This window comes from Electrophorus electricus, chromosome 1 (genome assembly GCF_013358815.1).
Source record: "Electrophorus electricus isolate fEleEle1 chromosome 1, fEleEle1.pri, whole genome shotgun sequence".
In the NCBI taxonomy this organism is placed as follows: domain Eukaryota; kingdom Metazoa; phylum Chordata; class Actinopteri; order Gymnotiformes; family Gymnotidae; genus Electrophorus; species Electrophorus electricus.
Window position 1 is genome coordinate 31,385,068 of NC_049535.1, and position 23,351 is coordinate 31,408,418.

General features: G+C 41.9%; 1 protein-coding gene across 7 annotated transcripts in view; it reads right to left on the minus strand.

Moving 5' to 3' along the window:
• LOC113582189 (trinucleotide repeat containing adaptor 6A) overlaps positions 1–21,875 on the minus strand; it is a 34,532-nt gene extending 12,657 nt beyond the window's left edge. Inside the window, exons 1-7 of one of the 7 annotated variants that reach the window (XM_035527444.1) lie at positions 18,756–18,829; positions 16,859–16,907; positions 11,726–11,812; positions 9,911–10,012; positions 3,735–4,037; positions 3,552–3,599; positions 1–1,733 (exon numbers count right to left, since the gene is read on the minus strand). The exon at positions 1–1,733 is cut by the window's left edge and continues 865 nt beyond it. In XM_035527444.1, the coding sequence (XP_035383337.1) occupies positions 1–1,733; positions 3,552–3,597 (1,779 nt within the window). In that variant the 5' untranslated portion in view covers positions 3,598–3,599; positions 3,735–4,037; positions 9,911–10,012; ... (1 more) ...; positions 16,859–16,907; positions 18,756–18,829. Of the gene's footprint in view, positions 1,734–3,551; positions 3,600–3,734; positions 4,038–9,910; positions 10,013–11,725; positions 11,813–16,858; positions 16,908–17,453; positions 17,537–18,550; positions 18,664–18,701; positions 18,830–21,808 lie in introns of those variants that run through there. The other 6 variants (XM_035527442.1, XM_035527443.1, XM_035527451.1 and 3 more) reach the window with 6 other exon arrangements.
• Positions 21,876–23,351: the final 1,476 nt, after the last annotated feature.

A 23,351-nucleotide genomic window follows, 5' to 3' on the forward strand; every position in this document is an offset into this window, starting at 1 on the left:
GTTGGTGCTGGATCCATCCCCCCAGCCACCCGAGTTGGACTTCTGGGGAGCAGGATTTCCCCAACTCTGTGACCCATTTCCTGCTTTCTTCTCGGAGCCTGACACGTCCCAAGCAGTGTTCTGGCGGACAGGGATCTGACCCCATCCTGTGTTGGACAGCACCCGTGGATCCATATCTGTTCTGGAGAGAGTTGCTTGTATCAGACTCTGCTGGTTGACCCTCTTGCGGTTGCTACTGCGCTGCCCATCTTTCTCACTACGACCGGCTGAACTGTCCCCACTTCCTTCACTGCCTGTCGATTTGTTCCACGTGCTGCCCTGGGATGACTGGCCGGTGCTCCCGATCCCGAGTGCATCGTCCTCCAAAGACTTCCAGCCATTTGTTCCTTTCCTGCTCCCATTCGTTGTGTCATTGGAATGCTGACTGTTACTGGGCAGCACATTCCACTCCCCATTTGAGACCTTAGTGCCAGTGTTTGAAGACGATGAGGAGGATGAGGATGAAGAGGAAGCGCTACCCCAGGGGCGAGGGGCCCCGGGAGGGCCCACACTGTTCCCTGCCCCCCATGTCATACTCTGAGGGGGAGCAGGCCCCGAGTCCCAGCCTCCTCCACGATTGCCCATCCCATTATTATTATTATTATTCTTGAAAGAAGCAGCACTGACAGAAGAGCCAACAGCTCCAGACTGCATTAGAGTTGCATTCACAGTGTCGGCCACAGCTTGGCCTTTCGGGACGGGACATTTGTCTCCAGAGTAATTTGCGCTGGGCACCGTACCCCACACAGTACCATAAGACCCGCCACCGTTCATTCCCTCGCTGTTGCCATGCTGAGAAATGGAAGTGCCATTAGAGACTGGAGAAGTCAGGAGCTGAGGGGAGTTTCCTGTGCCCGTAGACCAGGCTCGGTGCCCTGGGGGCGGTTCATTCATCTGCACTGAACCTGTAGAGTTTGGTAAACTAGAGGTCATCGTGTTAGTAGTGTTATTTGGTCCATTAAATTCAGTGTTAAGGTTTTGAGGCTGCCCACTTAGAACCTTGTTTGTACCATTCGCTTCAGACTCTGCAACATTTTCCTGCTGGCTTCCCCACAACATCTTAGAGTTAACACTCTGCATGCTGGGAGTTTGACCTATGGTGCTTCTTTGAGTGTTGGTGGCCCCATTCCCACTGCCCACAGACCCATGGGAATTGGACCCACTGTTCTGCAGAACGGGCCAGGCACCATGGTTGGCTTTTGGGTTCAAAGTGCTTGAATTTATTCCTCCATTGATTGAGGGACCTTGGTTACCCCATGCATTTATTTTTCCATGATTACCTTCTGCAGGCTTGTTGCTGGGGTTATCCCCGGAACTCTGACATGTGCTTAGCAATGAGCCATTGGATATACCCCAAGGACCCTTAACATTCCCATTAGCCACATTATTGCTGCCATTCGCAACCATAAAATGAGAACCTTGACCATTGCCTTGCCTATTGCCACTGCTGTCGCCACTAGCGATCCCAGACGCCATCATGGTGAGGTTTTTCTCAGACCCAGAGCTGGAGGCAGAGTCAGCATCCATACATACTGAGGCTAACTCTGGGTCACTACCAGAGATGGAGGGCCAGGGTCCCTTATCACAGCTGTCTACAATGACTTTGCCCCAATTGCTGTTTGAGTCAGTGCAAGGAGAGTTGGAGCTCCAGGGTGAACTCTCATATTGAGGGTCCAGACCAGCATGATCCAAACCTGCGAACACAATGACACCAAGTCTAATCTACTGGCAAACAAGTCAGACAACTTGGCAGCTCCCCCACCCCCCCCGACACACACCACAAAACTACAAAAAAATCCAACAAATATGCAGACAAAACACTGTTTACTAACTTTGCAAACATTGCTGAATTACACTTGAAAGAAAATCTAATTAGCTTAAAAAAAAAACCAAAACAACAACATTTGTACCATAATGATCTGCAAAATATTTGGAAACAATAGAAATATTTGCAAAAAAGCCACAAAAATCCCAAGAGTAATGTTCAAATGACCTAAGCACGAGACAGTTAAGCTTGTTTTTGTGGATTAACAGACACCGGTGCCACAGGAGAATGTGGTGTGCGTCCCAGCAAGCGCTTCTCATCTGAGCCTGGCTGAAACACAGTCACAGCTGCCTCCATTTTGTAGCAGCAGCATGTCCCAGCAGCATACCAGTGGATCAGATAGAAAGGACACACTGAGCTTGAGGGCGACTGCATAAAATCAGACCCTTTTGCGCTGATCCAAGCCTGTGAAACCCATGTCCCCTCTCAAAACTCAAGATCACACCATTATTCTTCCTTAAAAAACTCTGACCATCATATTATATCTATCTATATATATATATATATATATATATATATATATATATATATATCTATATATCTATATCTATATATATCTATATATCTATATCTATATCTATATCTATATCTATATCTATATCTATATCTATATATATATATATATATATATATATATATATATATATATATATCTGCGCGCTCCAAGTTATTCTCAATCATTTTTGCTAGTCTGTGCTTGCTTTCCAATGCTGAAAAGATGGCTGCCAAGCTCCCCGAAGAGCTGTACTCTCGCCAAGTCTGAGGTCTCTCTCTCGAGCTGTGTTAGCAAGAGATACAGAACATTGCAGAAAGCCACACAGCTTAACGTGTGCCTTACTCAAAACGTTTCCTGATGGCAACAGAATGAAAGTTACACTGGAAAGTGACAAATAGCTGCTGATTGTGAACACAGATAATGCTCAGGTTTAAATATTAATCTGAGGCAGCAGAGTCATTAACCTCAAGAGGTATGCCTCAAGCAGGCTTACACCTACAGGCTCACATTCATACGAATTGTAGTGGGGCACAGCAGTGAAGAGATGATCTTAACAGCTGCTAACATGTTCTGATGTGATATTATGCTTTTGGCTGGACAGCAGACAGGCAGATGGAAGGACCACAGCAACAATTTATCATAGCTCTTCAACAGTGGACCACCACCAAGATGAATTAGTGAGGCATGACAAAACAAGCTACAGTCAGTAAAACTATATGCAACAAATTCTAAATAAATGTATGCATTACTGATTAGCTGACACTACTGTCAGCAGAGTGATTAAAAACAGACAAAAAAAAATGAGGCTCTAATACAGGCTTTTGAAAAGCTCATACTGCAGAAGGCTGTAATATAAGCCAACTAAGCCTGGCATGAACCAAGTTCCAATAAGCCAATAAGCAAGTTAAATGATACGGTACAACAACAATGTCAGTCTATATTATATATATATATATATTCAATCCTACGGTGTCCTAAACCTAATGAAAAACCTAACCCTAATGAACCATATGGTGTAAGCCAACAGTACAAAGCTCCATTCTCTCCAACATCAAGCATGGACACAAAAACCAGCAATATCCAAACAGAACTATTAGCTGTTGGACTGTGTGTCACTGGGTCACCAAGATTTATAAACATTTCACAATACTGTGAAACAGTACACCACAACAACAACAAGAAAAGGGTCACCTGTTTGGTTAGGGGAGTGGCTGACCGAGTCCCGAATGGGAGCCATGCCTACAAAACAAAAAAAAAGAGCAACACCATGAGAGACTGCAGACAGAGCACAAGTTGGGGTGATCCTGACACTGAAAATCATGTGGAATACTAAGGTAGATGCTAGGCGGCTATATGGGGAAGTGGGACACTTGCCTGAGAGGTGGGCTTTGGTGCAGTGTAGAACAGGCCCCTCAGCTGTTAGTTTTCCTGGCTGGCTGGCTGTAAGCTGCACTTGAGTTCCCAGTATGACAGCGAGGAGCGTGAAACAGTGGCCAAGTTTCAGCAGCTGGGGGAGGTGTGGCGGGCGTTAGTGGAGCGGGCGGCAAGGCAGGGCTTGGGGCTGGCCACTGGTACAGGCCCTCCTGGCATTGCTGATGGCGAAGGTAACAATGGATGTGCTGCTGTTCCGATTGGCAGACTGAGGCTGGCAGAAACTGGACTCGACGAGTTCTGGCACTGCAGTGGGAAAAGGCACAAAGAAACAAGCTCTAGATTAGACCTGTAGAACTCATTAAGAGGAGAGGAGGGTACAGTCTGGTTATTCAAACAAACAGCACACTGCAAGCTGTCAATTGCTTTTACTGCCACTCAACCATAGACATGGTTTACAAAAGGTGGGTAGAGTAGCCAAAAAAACTGCAGTCAGAAGTACTGTTACATTAAAATAATAATTACAAGAAAAAAAGTAGTAATTTAAATGATAACGTAAGTAAAAGTGAAGTATCTAATAAAACAACTACTCAGGTAGTGAGCTGCTTCATTGGATCACATTTAATAACACTGGCTAACAATTTTAGGGTTTTTTTGCCCCACAAAAAATATTTGCACCATATAGTACTTTTTATGCCAAATTACGATTTGTTTTAGAGTTTAGCATGTTAAGTGACAGAGCAATTACATTTAACAAAAAATATATATAAAATACTTAAATAAATGTCTTTACATTTTAACATTAGTAGAAACATTCTAATAAAAATGTACAGGTAAACTATTTTGACCTACATATTAACATATCTATTCAATGTCCAACAACAGTCAACCGACACAGAGGGGCTCCAAAATGCTGGGCAGATAAGTGAGTATACAGGAAAAAAAAACACCCCCACCCCCACCCCCGGGATAGAGGAAGTCTGAAAACATTTGTATTCAGTGTGCAATAATACTTTTTTTTTGGTTGTTGTTACATGGGACAAAGTCTTTTACCAGTGTAATCAAAACAGAACTGCAAGGTAATACCCTGATTTAGGCAGCATGTAGAAACACCAAAAATCAATATATCCAGAACAATTTCTCTTCAAATGAATTTGAATAAAACCTGTTGCCAGATTCCCATGATTTTAATAGTACCTTAAATGAGAAAGCATTTAACACCACATAAATGATGTTAAAAAGTATTCAATGTGGCTATGGCAACATCGTTTAAAAGACAATTGTCTCATTGCTCTGGATTTTTATGCAGGTCAACGTGGCAAGGGGAAGAGCCCACGTTTATCAAACACCAGAGTCAATTTGGTGAGCAGCATTTAAGGAATATTCTGGCGCTTTTGCCCAGTGTTAAACATTTGACTGTGATATTTTCATCATAAGTGGGCAAATGATGAGACTGTGAGACTAGTGAGACTGGCTGGGCAGATAGCTAGGCTGTTTAGCTAAAAAACTGAAAGAACTGTCAATAAATAAAATTAGTAGCAAATGTTAATCTTTATAACAGCACAAAAAAAAAAGTCTTCTTTTAAGAGAGTCTGCACTGCTGGACACAGTGACTTAGTTCAGCTGCTGTATGTTACTTTTTTTTTTTTTTTTTTTTTTTTAAGTTGGGTGTAGTTATTTTATATGTAGCTAGGCAGCCATTGTTTTGTTTTTTTCCCCCCAGAATAGCCTTGATGCCACTTTATAACTTTCAAATTAATAAGGCACATTAGGAGACATTTCACAAGCAGATATGTGCTCCTTAAAGAAAAGGATATAGGTGCATTTCAGAAATTTTATCGTGTGCCTTAGCAGAGGGCACCCTTCCAATCTAAGCTGGAAACCTTGCCCATTTGCTGTTCATTGTGTTGGTCTACTTTGTTATCCGTTTTGGCTAACTTACTCAGTAGTCACCAGTATAGAGCTCACTAACCCTCCCAGACTTGACAGTCCAGTCCAGTCTGAAGTTGAACAATACTCACAAAACGTACATGGAATTAAAATCATTAAAAAACGTAACAGGAGAACATAGTTGAATATAACGGAGTATGTTTTTCAAGAATGAATTTGCAATTGCATTAACCTCAAATGGCGCATTTAAGACTTGCATTTACAACCAATCAATATAGAGTATACAATATAGAATAAATAAAATATAAAATGTAGGCGATATAGAGTATAAAATACAACTTGCAGTAAAAGTGCAGAGTGACATGGTGTACTGGGGCCTTAAATGATGTGTAGTTGGTGATAAAATATTGCACATAATCAGTGACTTGAAATCACATGCAAGTAAATATTGCATTACTTTGATGATATCAGCATGCAAGTCTCGTCAGACTGAGGAGATACGAGTTTCCACAGCTTTTGGGAAGAAGATATTTTAAGCTCCTCTTGATGGGTGGAGCTTAAACAGATGGTGTCTAGGGTGTGTAGTGTCTGGACCATCATGTTCTGAACCTCATTCCTGTATACAACTTTGTTGTTGTCTGATAAGACTAGTAGCATCACCCACGATATTATGAATAGTATTAGAGTTGTGAATGGATGGACAGTCATGTGTGAACAGTGTACAGAAGAGGGGGCTCAGTACACAGCCTTGGATAATGCCAGAGCTCAAGTTGAGGATGTGCACTTGCCCAGTCTGAGAGTGGTTAATGAAGAACTTCAGTATCCAGTAGCATATGGTGGGAATTGGTTCTAGTGGGTAGAGTGTTTGTCAAACAACTTGATCTGCAAGACCGTATTAATTGGTGGGTTGTAGTCAACGAAGACCTTCTTTCCAGGAGGGGACGGGGGGGCTGTATTGATGGCCACAAAGATGGTGTCCTCGGTCAATCAGTTTGCCCAGTAGACAAACTGGCGTGGGTCTAGATCAGTTAGGACAGTGTCTTTGAGGTGGGCGAGTACCCATCGTTGAAAGCATTTTAAAATGATGGGGTGAGTGTGACTGGCCAATAGTCATTGGGACAACGTGTCAGGTTTATTGTGAATGCGCCTGTGCGTAAGGCCAGAGATTGAAACGGTGTGCGAATACCTACGCCAGCTGGTCAGCACACCCTCCTTGTACAGTTTCATGCCTGACTGCTTTCTGTGTGCTGATGCTGCAGAGTACCTGTCGCACCTCGTGAGTGTGCAGAACCAGAACCTGTGGGTCTCCCAACAGTTTGATACTGACTTGAGGTTGGTTATTGTTTGTCAAACTAAGTAAAGAAGCTCCTCTGCCATGTCTAGTGCATCCTGTATGTGATTTTTTCCTTTTGTAAACAGTGATGGACAATGCCTTGCCATATTAAGCATGAGTTGGAGTTACTACTAAAAAGTCCTCTATCCATAATTTGTAGCTGTTGTAGTTTTGCAGACCTGATATCTATCAGTGTCGCTCTGCTGACACTGGACGCTGTGATGTCTCAATTTTAAAGCCATGCCTCTTGCCTGGGGTAGCCATTTGACTTCATGATGTTTCATTTGGGTACACTCGGATCCTTTTGCTAATGGTGATATTGCCCATGTAGTAATGTATGAGAGTTCAAATGAAGAGTATACCTCCCAGTCTGCTTGATGGGCAAATATATTGCATTCTGTGTGTGCAAAACAGTTTTGGGTTCCTCAAGCTAAGCTTTAAGTGTCATGCTGATAGTCTAAGCAAGGGCTTTATGTGACGGGACAAAAATCAAAGTTTGTCTGACTGTCCAAAATGGGGTGGGGAATGGCCCTGTAAGCTTGGGTCCTTCGTTAGAATAGACATGAGAGGTGTTTTTACCCCTGTTTGCACATTGATGGTAGAATCTGGGAAGAACATTCTTCACGTTTGTTTGGTTGAAGTTACCAGCAATGAATAAAACTCTGTCACTGTGTGTGTTCTGTTGTTTACAAATGTCATCATACATCTGTCCAAGTCCAAGGTTAGCATTAGGCTGTGGTGATGTGTATAATTCCATAACAACTGTAAGCTCTGTGCAAGAAAAACCGCACTTAAGCATTAGATGTTCCAGGTCTGGAGAGCAGAATTTGTCGATTGTGGTCACATTCGTGAAACATGTTTCATTCGTGTAAACAAATTCCAACGTCTGATTTCTTACCAGAGTCAGATGTTATGTCGGCACAACGGAACAAGCAGCCTGTGAGCTCAGCTGCAAGATCATGCAACAGTACATTTTTTAGCTAAATGTAAATGTGGTTTACACTGCCATTACCAAGGTGCACACTGGTAAATCAAGAGCTTTGGTGAAAAATGTCTGACATGAAAAGCATCCAAAGCATAACACCTAGTTTACTGCAGGTAATTCAGGAACAAATTCCCTCCCTGTTAAGAAGTTTTATTAGCAGAACCTGTAGAGGAAACAATATATTTAAGAGATATGTCAGAAACACGCATAAGTGCATGTCATGGCTATAGTCAGCAGTTTCAAAACACTGAGTAATTGATCGTTTGACTTATTTTGTTATTCCTAATGGGCTGTAATGGCTCTGCTGGAAGCTCTGTAGTGAGAAAGCTTCAACTAGCCTTTATGCACACCCAAAAGGTTTTTAGTTAGCAAAGTCATATTTAGAAATCATATTCCAGTCAATGCAATAAGGTTTGTTAACATGATGTTAAAGGAGCAGTCATCGATTTCGTGTGAGGTGCACTGGACATATTCACCAGGAGGTTGGTAAGAGTTTGGTCCAAAAGTCACAGCCTATGCAGTGGCCTTGATGCAATCAATTAGTTGGTTCTTGTTTGAGATGCCTTGCTTCAACCTCCTACCTCCCAAACATTCACTGCCACACTGATCTTCCAATCCCATACAGCATCTTTTATTTAAAGTTTCCATATTAACTACAAAGAACCCAGAACAATCCAACTTTGGGGAAGTTTGGTTGTGAACAAATCTCCAGAAGTGCATTTTAGCCTTCTGCATTTAAAATTTGTTCATCTAGTTTTGCTGCTGCACATCCATGTGTGTTTACCAGAAACAGCAGTTTGTGGATACACAACAGGTTCTGTTCAAGAGCTTTAAGACATCTTCAGAAAGACTGTCAAAACCAGTGGCGATGCACACTAAAATCAGCAAAGGGCTTTAACTGACAGCTAGCTCACTGCACTTACAGAATGCTTTGATTTGTTTCTGGTAAAGACCACAAAGTGATCACAAAGTGATCACAAAGTACTATCACTGTAAGATGGGCATATGAAACTTTTGCAAATAAATAACCAAATACTCTTCCTTAAAAAATAATTTATATATAATTATTTTATTAGCCATCGATTCACCTATGCAAACAAATTTTGACCCCGCTATACAGGCATTCTTGTGTATATTGTATCGATATACTCAAAGAATCTCATCAGTCCTACACCTTCAGAAGCTAAGCAACGTCCCCAAGACACCTTACTCTTTAGAAATAACGTCTTGGCTACAGTTGCAAATGTAGAAAACTGATTTAAAATAAGTCTTACAGCAGGTGCATACTCCAAATGCTACTACATGACATCTAAGTGCAGTCATGTGGTAATGCTGTTCTGGTGTACGTAATGAAGAAACATCAACATTTTGCTGGAGGTCTATCCCGAGCCCCAGGCATCATGAAAACTTGTGAAATGGCCCCCGTTTTACACCCACCTATCCAAACCAGCATGGATGTGTGTATGCATTTACTTGTAAGGAAACATAAGGAGGTTACATACATCCACTAAAGGTCACAAAGGGGAGGGCTTAAGCTCCATCTGATGTGACTAAATAAAAATAAATAAAACAAACCAAGACATCAAGTGGCTTCATGATGGCTGTTTCTGTCATGGATATGGGGTTTCCCTATACAGAATGACCTCAAGTTGCAGTTTAATATGAAACTGGCGAAGGGGGTAAAAGTGGAAGGAAGGCAAGCATGCAAATTCCTCTGCCTGATCCTGACCTTTCAACAACACATCCACTGTCTGGTGAGCCTTTAGCACACGGCTCTATTTATAAACATTCACTGAAATGGCACCCTTTGCTTCTGCTCAGCAGACAACAAGCAGCATTCGACAGACACGTTTAAGAAATTCTCAAAAAGGTAACAGTGCTTAAGGAGAAAAGGAATGAGGCACAAAAGCAAAAGTGAAACAGTGCTGTCTGTGGGTGTAATGACAGTTTAACCAGGTAATGCACATGTACCTTCAAGTAAGACAGGACTGGAGCGCGTCCGTTGCCCCACGTCTTTTCTCTTCCGGCTGTATCGGATCCTTTTGAGCACTTCCAGCCCCGTCTTTCCCCGCTCTGCTCAATTCGCAGGACAAAACGGAGAAGCACGGTGTCATTTTACGACATGAGCAGTAGCTGCTGCTTCCAGCAGGAGCCAGAGAGAACACTAACAGCTTTAAGGTGGGGAGGGGCCCTCAGAAGAAAAAGGCGGAGCCTGCCGCTCAACAGTGGATACAGCTCAGCGTCATTCCCCAGAGTAAACAAAAAGCAAATATTACAGCTATGCATGATATGTCTTAGGCTCCTATATGTCTTGTTCAGACACACGGGGAAAGACAAAATGAAAGTTAAGCAGTCATGTTGGAACAAGTACCTGCAAGCAACGACAAAACTGCAACATAACTACACAATATGGAACGGACAGCGCAGTAAACACCACAACAGGAGGTGAGAGACAGATGCACAAAAATGCAAAAGGGGTATTTTAAGCATACCAATTTAATAACAATAATCAAATTTGATTTATAGATGGTCCAGGGCTACACTAGGAAAACTATAACAGACCTGCCAGTGTGAAACTCTTTACCACACTGATACTCCATCCAAGTGGAGATATGTAGGTAATGGCCACATGTGACTTCAGAGCTTTTCAAGACTTTTGAATAACTCAACAACAGGGGCCACAATTTGTCTGGAGCTCCATTCAGTCTAAGCACGTCTTGGCATGTTCACATACTTAAAGCAGTCACATATGTTCTGTACAGATATTAATGCCCACAGCAGGCCAAGACCAATTTAGTTTTTGTTAGATGTAGGAGGCCAACATTTTTTCCGTTCCAGCTCTGAGCTCAGTCTCTCCTACTCCCTTGAGCTTCTGTATCGACATCAGCAATCACTAAGCAACAGCCAAGTGATTTGGTCAACAAACTGAGGTTTTGCAGGCACTCACAGACACGACTAATCATTTCAAGAAACCTTTTCATTTTCAGAAACTGAAGTCATCCTAAAACAAAAGGCAGTGCTGTAAAGGACAACGGATCGAATTTCACTTTGTTCTTCAAAGGGAAAGGAGTAACCCAGAAGGACTAAACATGCCAAAACAAACATTTTCCAGAACAGGCTCGCATTCAGACCAACCTCAAAGAAATCTGCTCAACACTTGCACAACTGCACAGAATACAGACTAGGGCACCAAGTGGCCCTTTCAGAGAAAGACTACGTACTAAAATGCACTCCACATTAAGACAGGCTCATCTGGGAGTCAAGTAAAATACCACCAAAGGTCAAATGGGAGGGACTTGGGCGAAGTGGGTGGGGCACTGGAAACATAACATAACTCAAGTCTCCATCACTACTGAGCCAGAGGGGTCGTATGAGCCCTGACGGTGCCTCACCTACATATCAACACAAAACTAGACACATAAGCCTAATATTGGAATTAATTACTTTAAATCTAAACCTTCCAATCCAGTAACACTGATTACATTAATAGGTCTGTTTTGGGTTTTTTTTTAAAGCAAGAGTCCTGCAAGAGAAAGTAAGACTGGACACATCACTTAGCGAACAGAAATTCTACACAAACATGCGAGTATTACTATAATCCACCTACCCATCCATGCCAAGTCTGCATATTCCAAATACAACATTTAAAGACCCACTTCCGCTCATGTGAGACTGGTTGCTGACGCTGATGGAGAAAGCAAAAGCTTCTCAACACTGGCGTCCCTTAACACTCACGCGTTAAAGCAGCACAGAGCACATCTTTATGCAGCACACAAGACAACACACCTTTACCCCAGCCTCCTCTTCCTTGTCGCCGTTTAGCTGTAGACGGGTCCTCCTTCCATCAAATACCCATTAGCTTCTTGAGATTCCCTGGAAAGATTTCAAACGTAGTTAAGGCACAGGATTCACAAAACTACTTCATGTTAATCTCCAAGGCTGACATACAGCTCCGGTAGCCGCGAGCTCATTTTTAGCACAGCAAATTAAAATGATAACACGGGTATGAAGAGAGAGAAAGCGTCACCAAATCTCCTTAAAGGATTACTCTGGGAAATGACCCTTCTATCAGCAGCCCTTCAACCACTTTCTCAGTGGCCACCTTTTACACTCACTATTTTACCTTTATTTGCTGAAAGTGAAAACAGTCATTTTTACCATGCTGAATACCATCTGCCTTGTCTCTCTCCATTACAGTAAGACATGATCATTTTGAACTTTAAAGATTTGTGATGCGGCTCACTGGGACTGCACACGGTCATTCTGGCAGCTCTTTAACCACTTAAACTAATGGCAGAATTGGGCCCACTTAAGACATGTAGTAGTTACAGACTACTTTAGGTTCCAGACTGGCAGTTTAACCTCTGCTGAGGAGGCGCAGTGAAAAAACATATCAGAAATATCGATGACAATACAGCAGCTACTGACCTCTAAACTGAAACCGACCAAATCAGCAGCCATTGACGCTGTGCATACATTTGCATTCGGAGAGAAAAAGCAGCTAAGCCCTAATACAGATTTATCGGTACTGGCAGACAGAAAGTGACAACACTGAATAAAACATCCTTGTAAGAGTATTATGACTGTTTTATGATTCAACAAATTCTCGATTTCAATTCGTCATCTTACTTTAGAGTCATGGTAAGATTCTTTTAAGGGGATGATGCGTTTACTCTTTTGTCCGTTTGGCTCTTATATTAAGATTTAACATACATTAAGGTTTTAACAATGAGTTTTCTTCAAAGGCGTCTACACAATGGCAGCCTACATTTACGGCTAATGAGCATCCTCTCTGATTTAAGATTTTACATTATTTATATTTAAAATATGTAGTAGAAATAAGACTGAAAACTGGATTTTGTTTGAAAAACCCTGTAAAGAAGCCACATGCACACTGAAAGTGCCATGGTCTAAAGGGTTTAAGACAGAGCAGATATAAACAAAATTTATTAATGCAAAACTGGGCAAACACACATGCACCAAGCCAGTTAGCACAACCGCATCGAGCTGCCTCATGAAGTTGAGAGGGGACTAGCATTAAAAGACAGTGGCTGGCTTCTCTGACCAGGGGAGGAACACATTAGTCCTCACCCTCCCAAGATGGAGGCCATCATACGATAAGCAGAGTACTACCCAGCAGGCCACTGCAATAAATGCAAGAGGTTAATAATGTCATATTAACAACTGCGGGGAAAAAAAGACTAAAGTGTTGATGGTAATCAGATGACGCCACAGAAGCACTAGCATCATTTACGCAGACAAGTTCAACTTGGTTCAGCAGTGCAATAACTGTTAGAAATTATTAAAATCTGCTGATTTAACTGTAACAATGGTCTGCTCGTGTGTACAATTACAGTTGCTGTAACTGATCCAGCAAAGGCAGGTTTTTTTGTGTTTGTTTTAAGAATGGCAGTAGTGAGGAACAAGTGAGAGGGTGGATAAACAGTGAAAAACCTTCAGCTTACAGAAGGCAGGAGTGTGTCATCACTTCATTGAAGGCAAATAAAAGAATTAAGACATACCTAACTATGTTGTTAAGTAAACACAGGCAATGATGGGTACCATTAACTAGATTATTGGACTAACTGACACTGACGTTAGCTAGCTTATATCGTTTGTCTACGTTAGCCAACCATGTACAACAAACTATCATCTATGGTGCTTTGCCTTTTTGATATTTAACTCATGGATTGCTCATGTAACTTGTGTCCAACTCAATTATTCTGTTTTGCTTCATCCAGGATACAGGGATCCAGTCCACCAGTCAAATCTCCCCTCTCCTGATACTGTGTCTAAAGTGGCCACATATTTGTCTTCAATAGTGATGCAAGAAGCCATGCCAGAATTGCAGCTTGACAAAATTGCAGTGATGTTTCTAATGACATCATAGAATACTATGAATACCAACAGTCGATTTATTTATAATTAATTTTAGAAATGTATATACATACATACATACATACATACATACACACATACATACATACATATACACACTTTTTTTGTTTGCCATTTTAAGTTCTTATGCTGTTTACATTTGCCCGTCCTACACAATAAATAAAGGTTTCGATGAATTTAACCAGCACTGTATTTACTAGGAATATTCAGCTATATGGCTCACTAAGCCTGATCAATATAATCAACTTTCCATTAGTGCAATACTTGCAAATTGCACATTCACAATTTTATCTGGAATGTTTTAACGCTACAATTCCAGGTAATAAGAATTGTTTTAAATGCAAATTTTTAGCACTGTATCTGGGTTTTTTGTCTCTTGGTTTATACAAGTTTCTGTCTGCTATAAGACTGCAGATGATGCTCTGGAGATTCAGCGACTGGGCAACACACTTCACGTAATGCTCCATCCGCTGTAATAACTACGTTATCTCCTCCCTGCAGCAGGAGAAGCCTGACACCACCCGTCCCTGCATTCTACTGTGAAATGTCACTTTTTTCTGCATGCAACGTACTGCAGAGCACAAAATACCCACTTAATTTAAAAATGCGGAGAACTGAAAATGATGCTTAGGTTTGACTGGTGTCAGGATCAAGTATTTTTGGGGTTTTAAAAAAAAAAAAGTGAGGCTTGAACGCCTTTGAATGAAAGGCTCCCTCTACATGTCACTGTCTCTGTGTTGGGTAGGTAATCATACAATAATTAAGAACATACTACTAACCACCAAGCAGACACGCAAGCCATGAAGATGGAGGACATGCAGGAGAACGACAACAGCAGAAAGCAGATTCTGTATCCACAGAGCGGTGGAGATGGCAGATGCTAGACACACAAAGCAGTGGAGAAAAGCAGACGCTGGAAGCAGAGCGGTGGCGAGGTGCTGGTAGTCTGACGAAAAACAAGCATCCACATGGCCCCTCATACTTGATCCACACAGCAATACAAGCCACTGTTCAGAACGACATAACTTATTTTTAAGAGTAAAATGAAGGCTTTAAAATCCTTTTTTGTATTCTCGCGATGTGACTAGCAGGTCAAAAATGAGACTGCCACGCAGTGCCTGACGACAGCACTTATTGCTCCTTCTAAAACAATCACAGCATTGTTCTCTACTGTGTGTATCCTGCACTCAATTCTCAGGGAAAGACTGTAGTCTCTGGTGTTTGTAAAGGTGCGGGGGTGGCAACAGCTCTGAAGGAGCAATGTTCATATCTATGAAAAGTCTTCCTTGACTGCCCATGTTAAAACGTATATGGTTGGAGTAACCAAGCTTAGAATTGAATACTTTTCAAGGATGTTTGTATGTACCACAAATATTAGCAATAACTAAATTCTTTCATCTTTATCTTCAGCCATTCCCTTGTGCCTCTCCCTTCAGTGAAGGGGCATGTTTCTCTGTAGTCCAGAGCTTCAGAGATCCAAGACACTTCTCATAAACCAGCTGGGTTATTTTGGCGAGACAGTGAATGAGGGCTTAAGTTTGCTGATGAAAGAAGGCAAGAAGCCATGACGGAAGGAAAGCTCAGATGGGTAAAACACTTGAGTACATGACATAATGGATCTATTTAATCAATCTTACATTTGGGCTAAGGACAGCAAAGAAGTGAAGACTAAAAAATAATCAGAGGAAGAGTTCTGAAATCTGCCACAGTCGAACTGAACGGGAGATGTAGGAAGCTATGGGTAGGCTAGCACTCCACGTCTCTCCTGAAATGAGACTAAAGCAAGTCATAGACTGCACAGCAGGCATACTGTGTGTGAGCGGTATTCACTTTTCAATAAAGGACAAGCACAAGACATCTTTTCCAGGCAAAAACATGTTCTTAGCACATCAACAATATGTTTGTGAAACAATTACTGATGAGAATTTTCATAACCACATCAGAAGTTACACCAGATTCATTATTAAAAATAAAGTCAAATGATAGGACCTGATCATAACAGGATGCAGCTGCTACTACCCGTCTTCCCAGTGTGAACAGCCTTTATGTAAAAAGCATTTTGCAACTAATTAATGTCACTGGCTAGCACAGGTTTATTACTAAACAATCCATGCTGCACTGCTATTTTACTTTCGCACTTGCTCTAACAACTGTTATATTCCCTTCCATTATTCAAACACTACTAGTGGAAGAGGGATGAATTCAAAGTTCCGCTCACTTACCTTGGGGGGGGGGGGGTTGTTTAAGTGTGAGAGTGTAATCTGCTTTTATGTCTGACTAAAGATAACTAGCTAACCAAAAAAAGAAAGGAAAAAAAAAAAAAAGCATAGAAGGAAATAAGACAAGCTATAAATCATAGTGACTCCCTGTTTAAGATTATCTCGAATTTTAATACTTTACATCAGGCACATTAAACACAAATTATGCTTTAGAGATACAATATGTAAAAATAGGATTATCTATGTGCAAGGTATTTGTGGTCTGGGCAAGACAAAACAATGACTGACACCTCTGATGAGAAATTGTATCATGAAGCAAATCTGTTTTTACTTCTAGAAAACTGTTCCACACAAAGATTGACCAATTACAGAGAGCCTGCAAGAAACCACCAGTGGTGCCACAGTCAAATTTCAAGTTACACACCAACGGGTAACAGACAGCAGAAAATTCTCATTTTTATAACTAACATTTTTTTAATTGTCATTTGCAGTTGAAACTCTGGTATTTAATGCTGTTAAATTCAAGGTAGAGAGCCATACAAACCCTTTTTGTTTAACGTTTTGAAACAGCAAAGCTTACTCAGCATTCTAAACTAATTCAAATGGGGCTGCAAGTGCTTAGAGCAGCAGCCTCTGCTCTCACCTGGCCTCGGAACTGCCACCAAGCACAGGCATGAATTGGAACAGCAAAAGAAAGGAAAGAAAGAGAAAAAACAATGCGAAACATTTAGTACATTCTCTCCCCCCCCCCCCCCCCCCCCCCCTCACACACACACACCAGTGGGACAATGGAGAAACTAACCTGTGTCGCTTCTCTGTCAGTGTCTTTGGTGACAATAGCATCCAATTCTCTGAATAGAAGAAATTTTAGTTAAAAATGAATACCAGCACTAAGGAAGAATATAAATCACTTCCTATCTTAAACGGAATAAACTCGCTGTGTATTTTAAAAAGCTTTTTTTTTTTTTTACATTAAGGCAGTCGCTTAATTCGAAAAAAATGACAATGGTTCGAATAAGTTACCCAAGTTCTAGTTTATTACTTCCTGGGTCTATTCTCGCTGTAAGCCTACGCAGTACTGTGTGTAAATACAAACTTAGCAAGCCGGATCAGTGTGCAATGAAAACATTACACTTCGCAGAACTGACACAAATTTCCAAACGTAATATTCAGCGCCATCCATGCAGAGCTGGATAAATTCCCGTCGTCTACTCACAACTAGTGCTACAATCTCAACAGCCTGCGATACCAGTGACGACTGTAAAACAACCACCCACACAGCTCTACCAAAGGTATTTGGCCATTTACACACAGCAGGCTCAAATATTTTATAGGTCTGTAAAACCAACTCGGCCGAATCGTCGATTTCGACTAAAAAGACCAAATAAACATTTTACCCGTTAAACTTGCCCAGAATAGTTGCGGAATTAAGACGTCAACAAGGAAAAGCCAACACTTAACCTCAGCAAGGCGCCACGAAAACACCTCCCCCACCGCAATGCTCTTTATCAAGACAGCCAGCTACCTACAACATCCACAAAGCAGACAGACACGGCCTGCCCCCCCCCTCCGAGATTTCTTCGTGCGCAAAACTACTGTGTGCGCTTGTTGACAAAAACAAATAGCTTTTGAGCACGATTTTGCTCAATCCTTGCTGGTTGCAGCAGTTGCCCTCCGCCACAGCACTTAGCTAGCAGTAACTGCGCCGACATCGTTTTAAATTCAGCCTGCTAACGCTAACCAGGTAGAACCGGCGACATTTTTACGAATACATGCAGTTAACAGCCTTTGGTACGTGTAATGGAGTACAAATCGAGGTTGTAATGCGATGTAAACACCGCTGTAGCGAGTTACAAAACTGCTAACGTCCATTAGTCGACAAGCTGGCTAATGGTGCTAGCAGTACTGCCAACAGTCAATTTAGCCAAGCTGGCTGACAAGCAAACACACGAATGGCCTTCATAATCTAAAATACAATCTACAATGTGCTCTGCACCATAGGTTAATTTTATATTTAGCGAGCACAACTACGATAACCTGGTCACCTAGCAGTCTGCTTTCAACCAAGGTATCTAGCTAGGGGTCGAAAGAGCTACTAGCTAACCTAGCTAGCATTTTGGGCAAAATAATTTATCAACGCACACCTGCAGCACTTTATCCATGCCCGTATACATTAACGAAACGATGTATTGGTTCTCAGTACATGGAAAACGGCTAGAATTTAAATAGCTGGTTGTACAGGTACAAATATCTGAAATCCAACGTCCGATTACTAAGCGAGCTAAACGCTGGAGCTCTATTTAGCGCGTGCGGGTTAGCCAGCTATGCTAGCTGTAACGCTTCGACGGATTACTACTACTACTACTACTACTACTACTACTACTACTACTACAAATCAGCTCGCTGCAAATATTCAGCAAAATAGTCACGGATTTTACTAAGCAAGCTGACCATTCTTTAAAAAAAACGTACACGCTTAAAAGCATATACTCACATTTCTATTTAGCCCCAAAATTATACTGATCTGCAAACACCCGACCTAACTGCTACGCTCCAAGATCACGGTACTAGTAATGGTACATTAACAAAGACAACCCAACTGCACAGCACAATTAACAAAACTCAAAGCCGCAACGCGAACCCACCTCCTGAAGGTTAAAGTGCACTAGAGAGGAAATGAAAGCAGGTGACGACGCTACCTAAATTTTACGCGTTTGCAGAGTCTAGGAGGGGAAACGCTCGTCCTGCGCGGTCGCCATTTTCTTCGCTCGCTCGCTCACAGACGTCCCCTCTCGCGGGGCAGGAAGAGGACGAGCGGCGGGCGCGCGCAGGGAGCGGGCGGTGCGCGCCCGCAGCGTGCTGTAAAATGGGCGCCGCGCGGAGATCCGGCTCTGAAGGTTCGTGGTCCTCAGGTTACCTCAGATATTTTAGCCAAACCCAAAACAATTAAGCAAACTTCCCCCGTTTATAATCAGGCCTGTCTCACCAGGTTTAACGAATACGAGCTACCTAGAACTGTCTGACTTGGCTCATGATTATTCTGATCATCGGAAAAAAGGGTCTACACCTTTAACGTCACGATGAATCCCCTCTAGTTTGTGGCACGAATGAACGTTTGTGCGTATTGCTTTCATATAGACTAATCCGTTACACGTGTATTCTACAATATTCTACAGATGAAGTGTTATTGCTGTCTGGAATTAATGAAACTGCAAGAGGTAAAACATTCAACTTTGACATGTAGCCCCGGATCTACTGTCCCACTGTAAGTGGGCTATGACAGATGAAGAGATAATTGAAACCTCAAATGTTTGGCAATATATGGTGATAATCTGCATATTTAATATAGCCTAACTGAAACTGGTTTAAAATGATTAGTTTTTCTAACCTTTATTTAATGAACTTGAGACCTGGTCTCATACCCCCAGCAGCTGAAAAGGGTGTTGTCAGACCCAACTTTGAGGGCTCTTTTCTTGTTCATTCAATAACAACAAAGAAGGTGATGTATAAAAGAGGTATAAAAAGAGCAACATAAATGATCACTTTAAATCAGTTTTGTTCGCAGAAATAAATGTAAATTGGTATGGTTTGTTCAAGCAGAGCTGCTCAGTCAATCGCCAAGGGACCCACGAGTCTACTATGAGAAAACATAAACTCTGCAGACAAAACAGACAAAATCTGTATTGTTTGCAGAGTTAGGAAAGAAAGGTTAATGGCAGCTACTCATAATGTTGAAGGGAAACATCTTAACGTGCTGGGCTAGCTAAAAACAAGAAGGAGCAAAGCGATGAAGTCCTGGGCGTTGCGCTTGAAGTGCTGTTTATTTCTAAATGCAGCTGTTTCTTTCTGTCACTTAATCACATTAACCACTGCACTGGAACACCATTCTCCAGCGCAAGCAAAAGTCACACACTCCATCCAGCAGGGGAGAGGGAGAACCTAAACCAGAGGGTAACAATGTAAACGCCATCCAACCTCTGGTCAGGAATTTGCCAGTGTTTTCACTTTGTAGACAAAGCAATAGGACAAAGCAGAGGAAAACCCTGCGCATACAGCTATGGTGTCTTTTTGAGCATTCTGCTTGGTTAGATAGGCAATCTTCAAGCATTTAACTTCCTTACTTTCAGTTCTTCTTCTTGGAGTTTGCACAATGTTATATGTCCTGCTAGGTTATCCTTCATTGTTGTGATATGATCATGTAATAAAAAGAAAAAACTCCACAGAGCATTAGGATTTAAAAAGAAATGATGGCCCTAAGTTGTAAATACATACATGCAATCTTTTACACCAACTGTAAAGCTGTTATTTTTAACTTGTTTTTTGGGACATTTTTAAATCATTGAAAGTTCTAGTTTTAACAATGTGTACCTTTACAGTTATCCCAAAAAAACAAACACCATGTCAAGCTTTTAATGACATTTTAGCAATTTCATTTCCACCACTTCATTCCAAAACAAGAATGTAACAGTAGACTGTGCTCCAGAGCAGTAATGTGGAGGTGAGAATGAATTTTGCATGAGGCGTGAATATTGATGATTGGCAGAGGACCGGGGCCAGCTGTGTTTGAGTGAGTGCGTTTCAGCAGGACAGGGGTCAGTTTGGCGAGAGCGGCAGGCCTGCAGCATGAGCACAGGGCCTGGGAAAACGCTCAGCCCCATTGTGCTCTGACAGCCAGGGATGGAGGAGGGGATCGGCTTTGCATGACAAATACGAGCTGTCCCTGGCTCTCAGAGGCTCACAGCAAAACTCACTTCCCTCACACCTAATAATGCACAATCAATAGCATTATATAGACTTCTCCAATGAGTGATGGAAACTCAAAACGAGCGGGATATATTAGGAGGAATTTAAACAGGTGTGAAAGTAAATTCCGTGCATTTCGAAGTTTACCGGTTTTTAAATTTGAGCTGCGTGTCACTAATAGCACAGAAACGTTACATGAATATTTACGAGCACTGGCACAGAAGCAGATTGCACACATCGGTCTTGTTCAAACAGCGTTCATGGTTTCACCTAATTCTTTGTCAGCACTCGCTTCTCTTAATCTTTATTTTTTTGTCACCTTCATCTCCCTCACACTTTTACCGGGCACATTTCTCGTCTTCTTCGGCTGTTTCCAGTTCTCACACGACCCCCGTCATTATATTCAATCTCAATCTGTCTCTCAGGCCCCCCTCCCCCTCCCGGCTCAGCTTGGGTGCCAGCTGTGAAATGGATTTGTTGAGGCTGAATTACACACCACATCCCACCAATTACCTGTCTGAGCGTCTACGCGGGTCACCATCCGCCAGCGCGCTGCGCTCACGCTTCCCATCTCCATCTATCTGCAGGGATTTCATCATTCTGTTCGAGACCCAGGCCTTGTCATTTGCATGCCATAACACACGCATGTGCTCTAACATCTCCTAAACCCTCCAGAGTCACAACCCATTTCTGCTGATCCATGTCTATAGCCTTTCTTATGTCAATTCACGTTCAGGCATGATGGTCTGATGAGGTTTACATATCAGGTGAAGCAAAAGACATACACTTTCACAGAAGCGGTAGTAACAGAAACAGAAACAGACACTAACTAACATGCTCATCTCATGACTGGCATGCACTGTTTTTTTTTTTCTTCAAAAATGCCTTTCTTGCCCAAAACAACTATAAAATAAAACCCAAGAATCTGGCCAGAACAGAAGTACCTCACATTCTACATTAAAACAAAATTTTAGTTGTACATGTTAGTGTTCAAAAATACTCAACTCACTATTTCAGATTTATACCAGTCCTCTTCAGCAAAAGCTGGAAATAACGGTCATAAGGCCATCTCCGTGCCTTATGCCATGCTTCTTCTCATTCGTGCATGCAATACATTTTTTAGATGGGAGACATTTCAGAGAGCTTCCTTCAGAAACTTTGCTCCTCTCTCCAAATGAGCTGATTTACATGTGCCAGCCCCACCCCCTGCTAAGTTATTCACATCTGTAAGGATCGCAGCTGAATCCAGAGTCTTTTCACAAACGCCTCAGCACCACTCTGCTATAAACTCAGATGGACAGACGAATTAAATACAGACAAGTTTAAAAAAGAAAATATCAGATGTTCCCAAAACATACCAGAAAAACTGTTTCATTTAAAGACTAAGACTAAAACTAAGAAATTCTTGGATTAAAATCTAACTACTAAATACAACAGACTTTTTCCCATATCAGTAACCTTCATACCTCATGCTAAATAGATTTCCAGTGCAAAACTGCATTATGGGTGCACTTGAATTGGTTCAGTAGCAGTGTGGACTGATCCTCCTGCTCTTGGCATTGTTCGCTCTCCTGCAGGAGGGGTGTGGGGGGAGGGGCTTAAAGCTGAAGTGTGAAGTCGTTCCACTGCTCACTGTGGTAAGCAGAAACTTTGACCAGCCCACCTACAGCTGTGCTTTTATAACCTAGTCCCCCCCTTCGACTGGGAGCCCCCTCGGGGCAGAGTAAGGCCCTCTGTGTCCTTTCTGCCAGCAGAGAAAAAACCTGCTCTGAGCAAAACACCAACAGTCATAACCAAGGTAATGTTCAAAGGTCATTAAAGCTGCACTATGTAATGAGGACGTTTTTTAGACATATATACATTTGAATATGATTAATGTATTTTATTCAATAGACATGCCATTACATATCATAAGAAACACATTTGATATATATTATATAATTATATATATCTCTTTATTTATTTATTTATTTATTTATTTATTTATTTATTTATTTAACACTGAAAACTCAAACTCTGAGACACATTCTAAAGGTACCATGAAATTCCTCTGTAATTACAGTGATCTTTGCATACATACATACACACAGCAAAATCCTCAATGTTGAATTAACATGTAAAATGTGGATTTAAGTCCTGTAGATTTACCTCTAATTACCTGCCCACGTGATCTGATCATAAAACTCTTTTTAATCCTATGAGCTAGGAAACTGGTATCGGTTTTGTGCTCTTTTCGGCCTGTTTCATCCTCTTCATTTTGCCCTGACCCTCTGCATTGGGAGGAGGAGGTGGTGGGCTGTGCATGGGCAGCAGAGCCTGGGGAATGGATCTGTGGGCTATAATGAGCTCCTGCAGAGGAGACTGCCAGGGTCCGTGGCCCTCTCACTGGCTCGAATGAACAAGCCACCTGACCTAACCCACCCTCCCTCAGAGAATATCACCCCTCTCTCCTCACTAACCCCTCACTGCACGTCTCACAATCAACTTCTCTCTCTCTCTCTCTCTCTGTCTGTCAGGTGCTGCAACACTCGGATCAGCTACAGGCCCCAGTG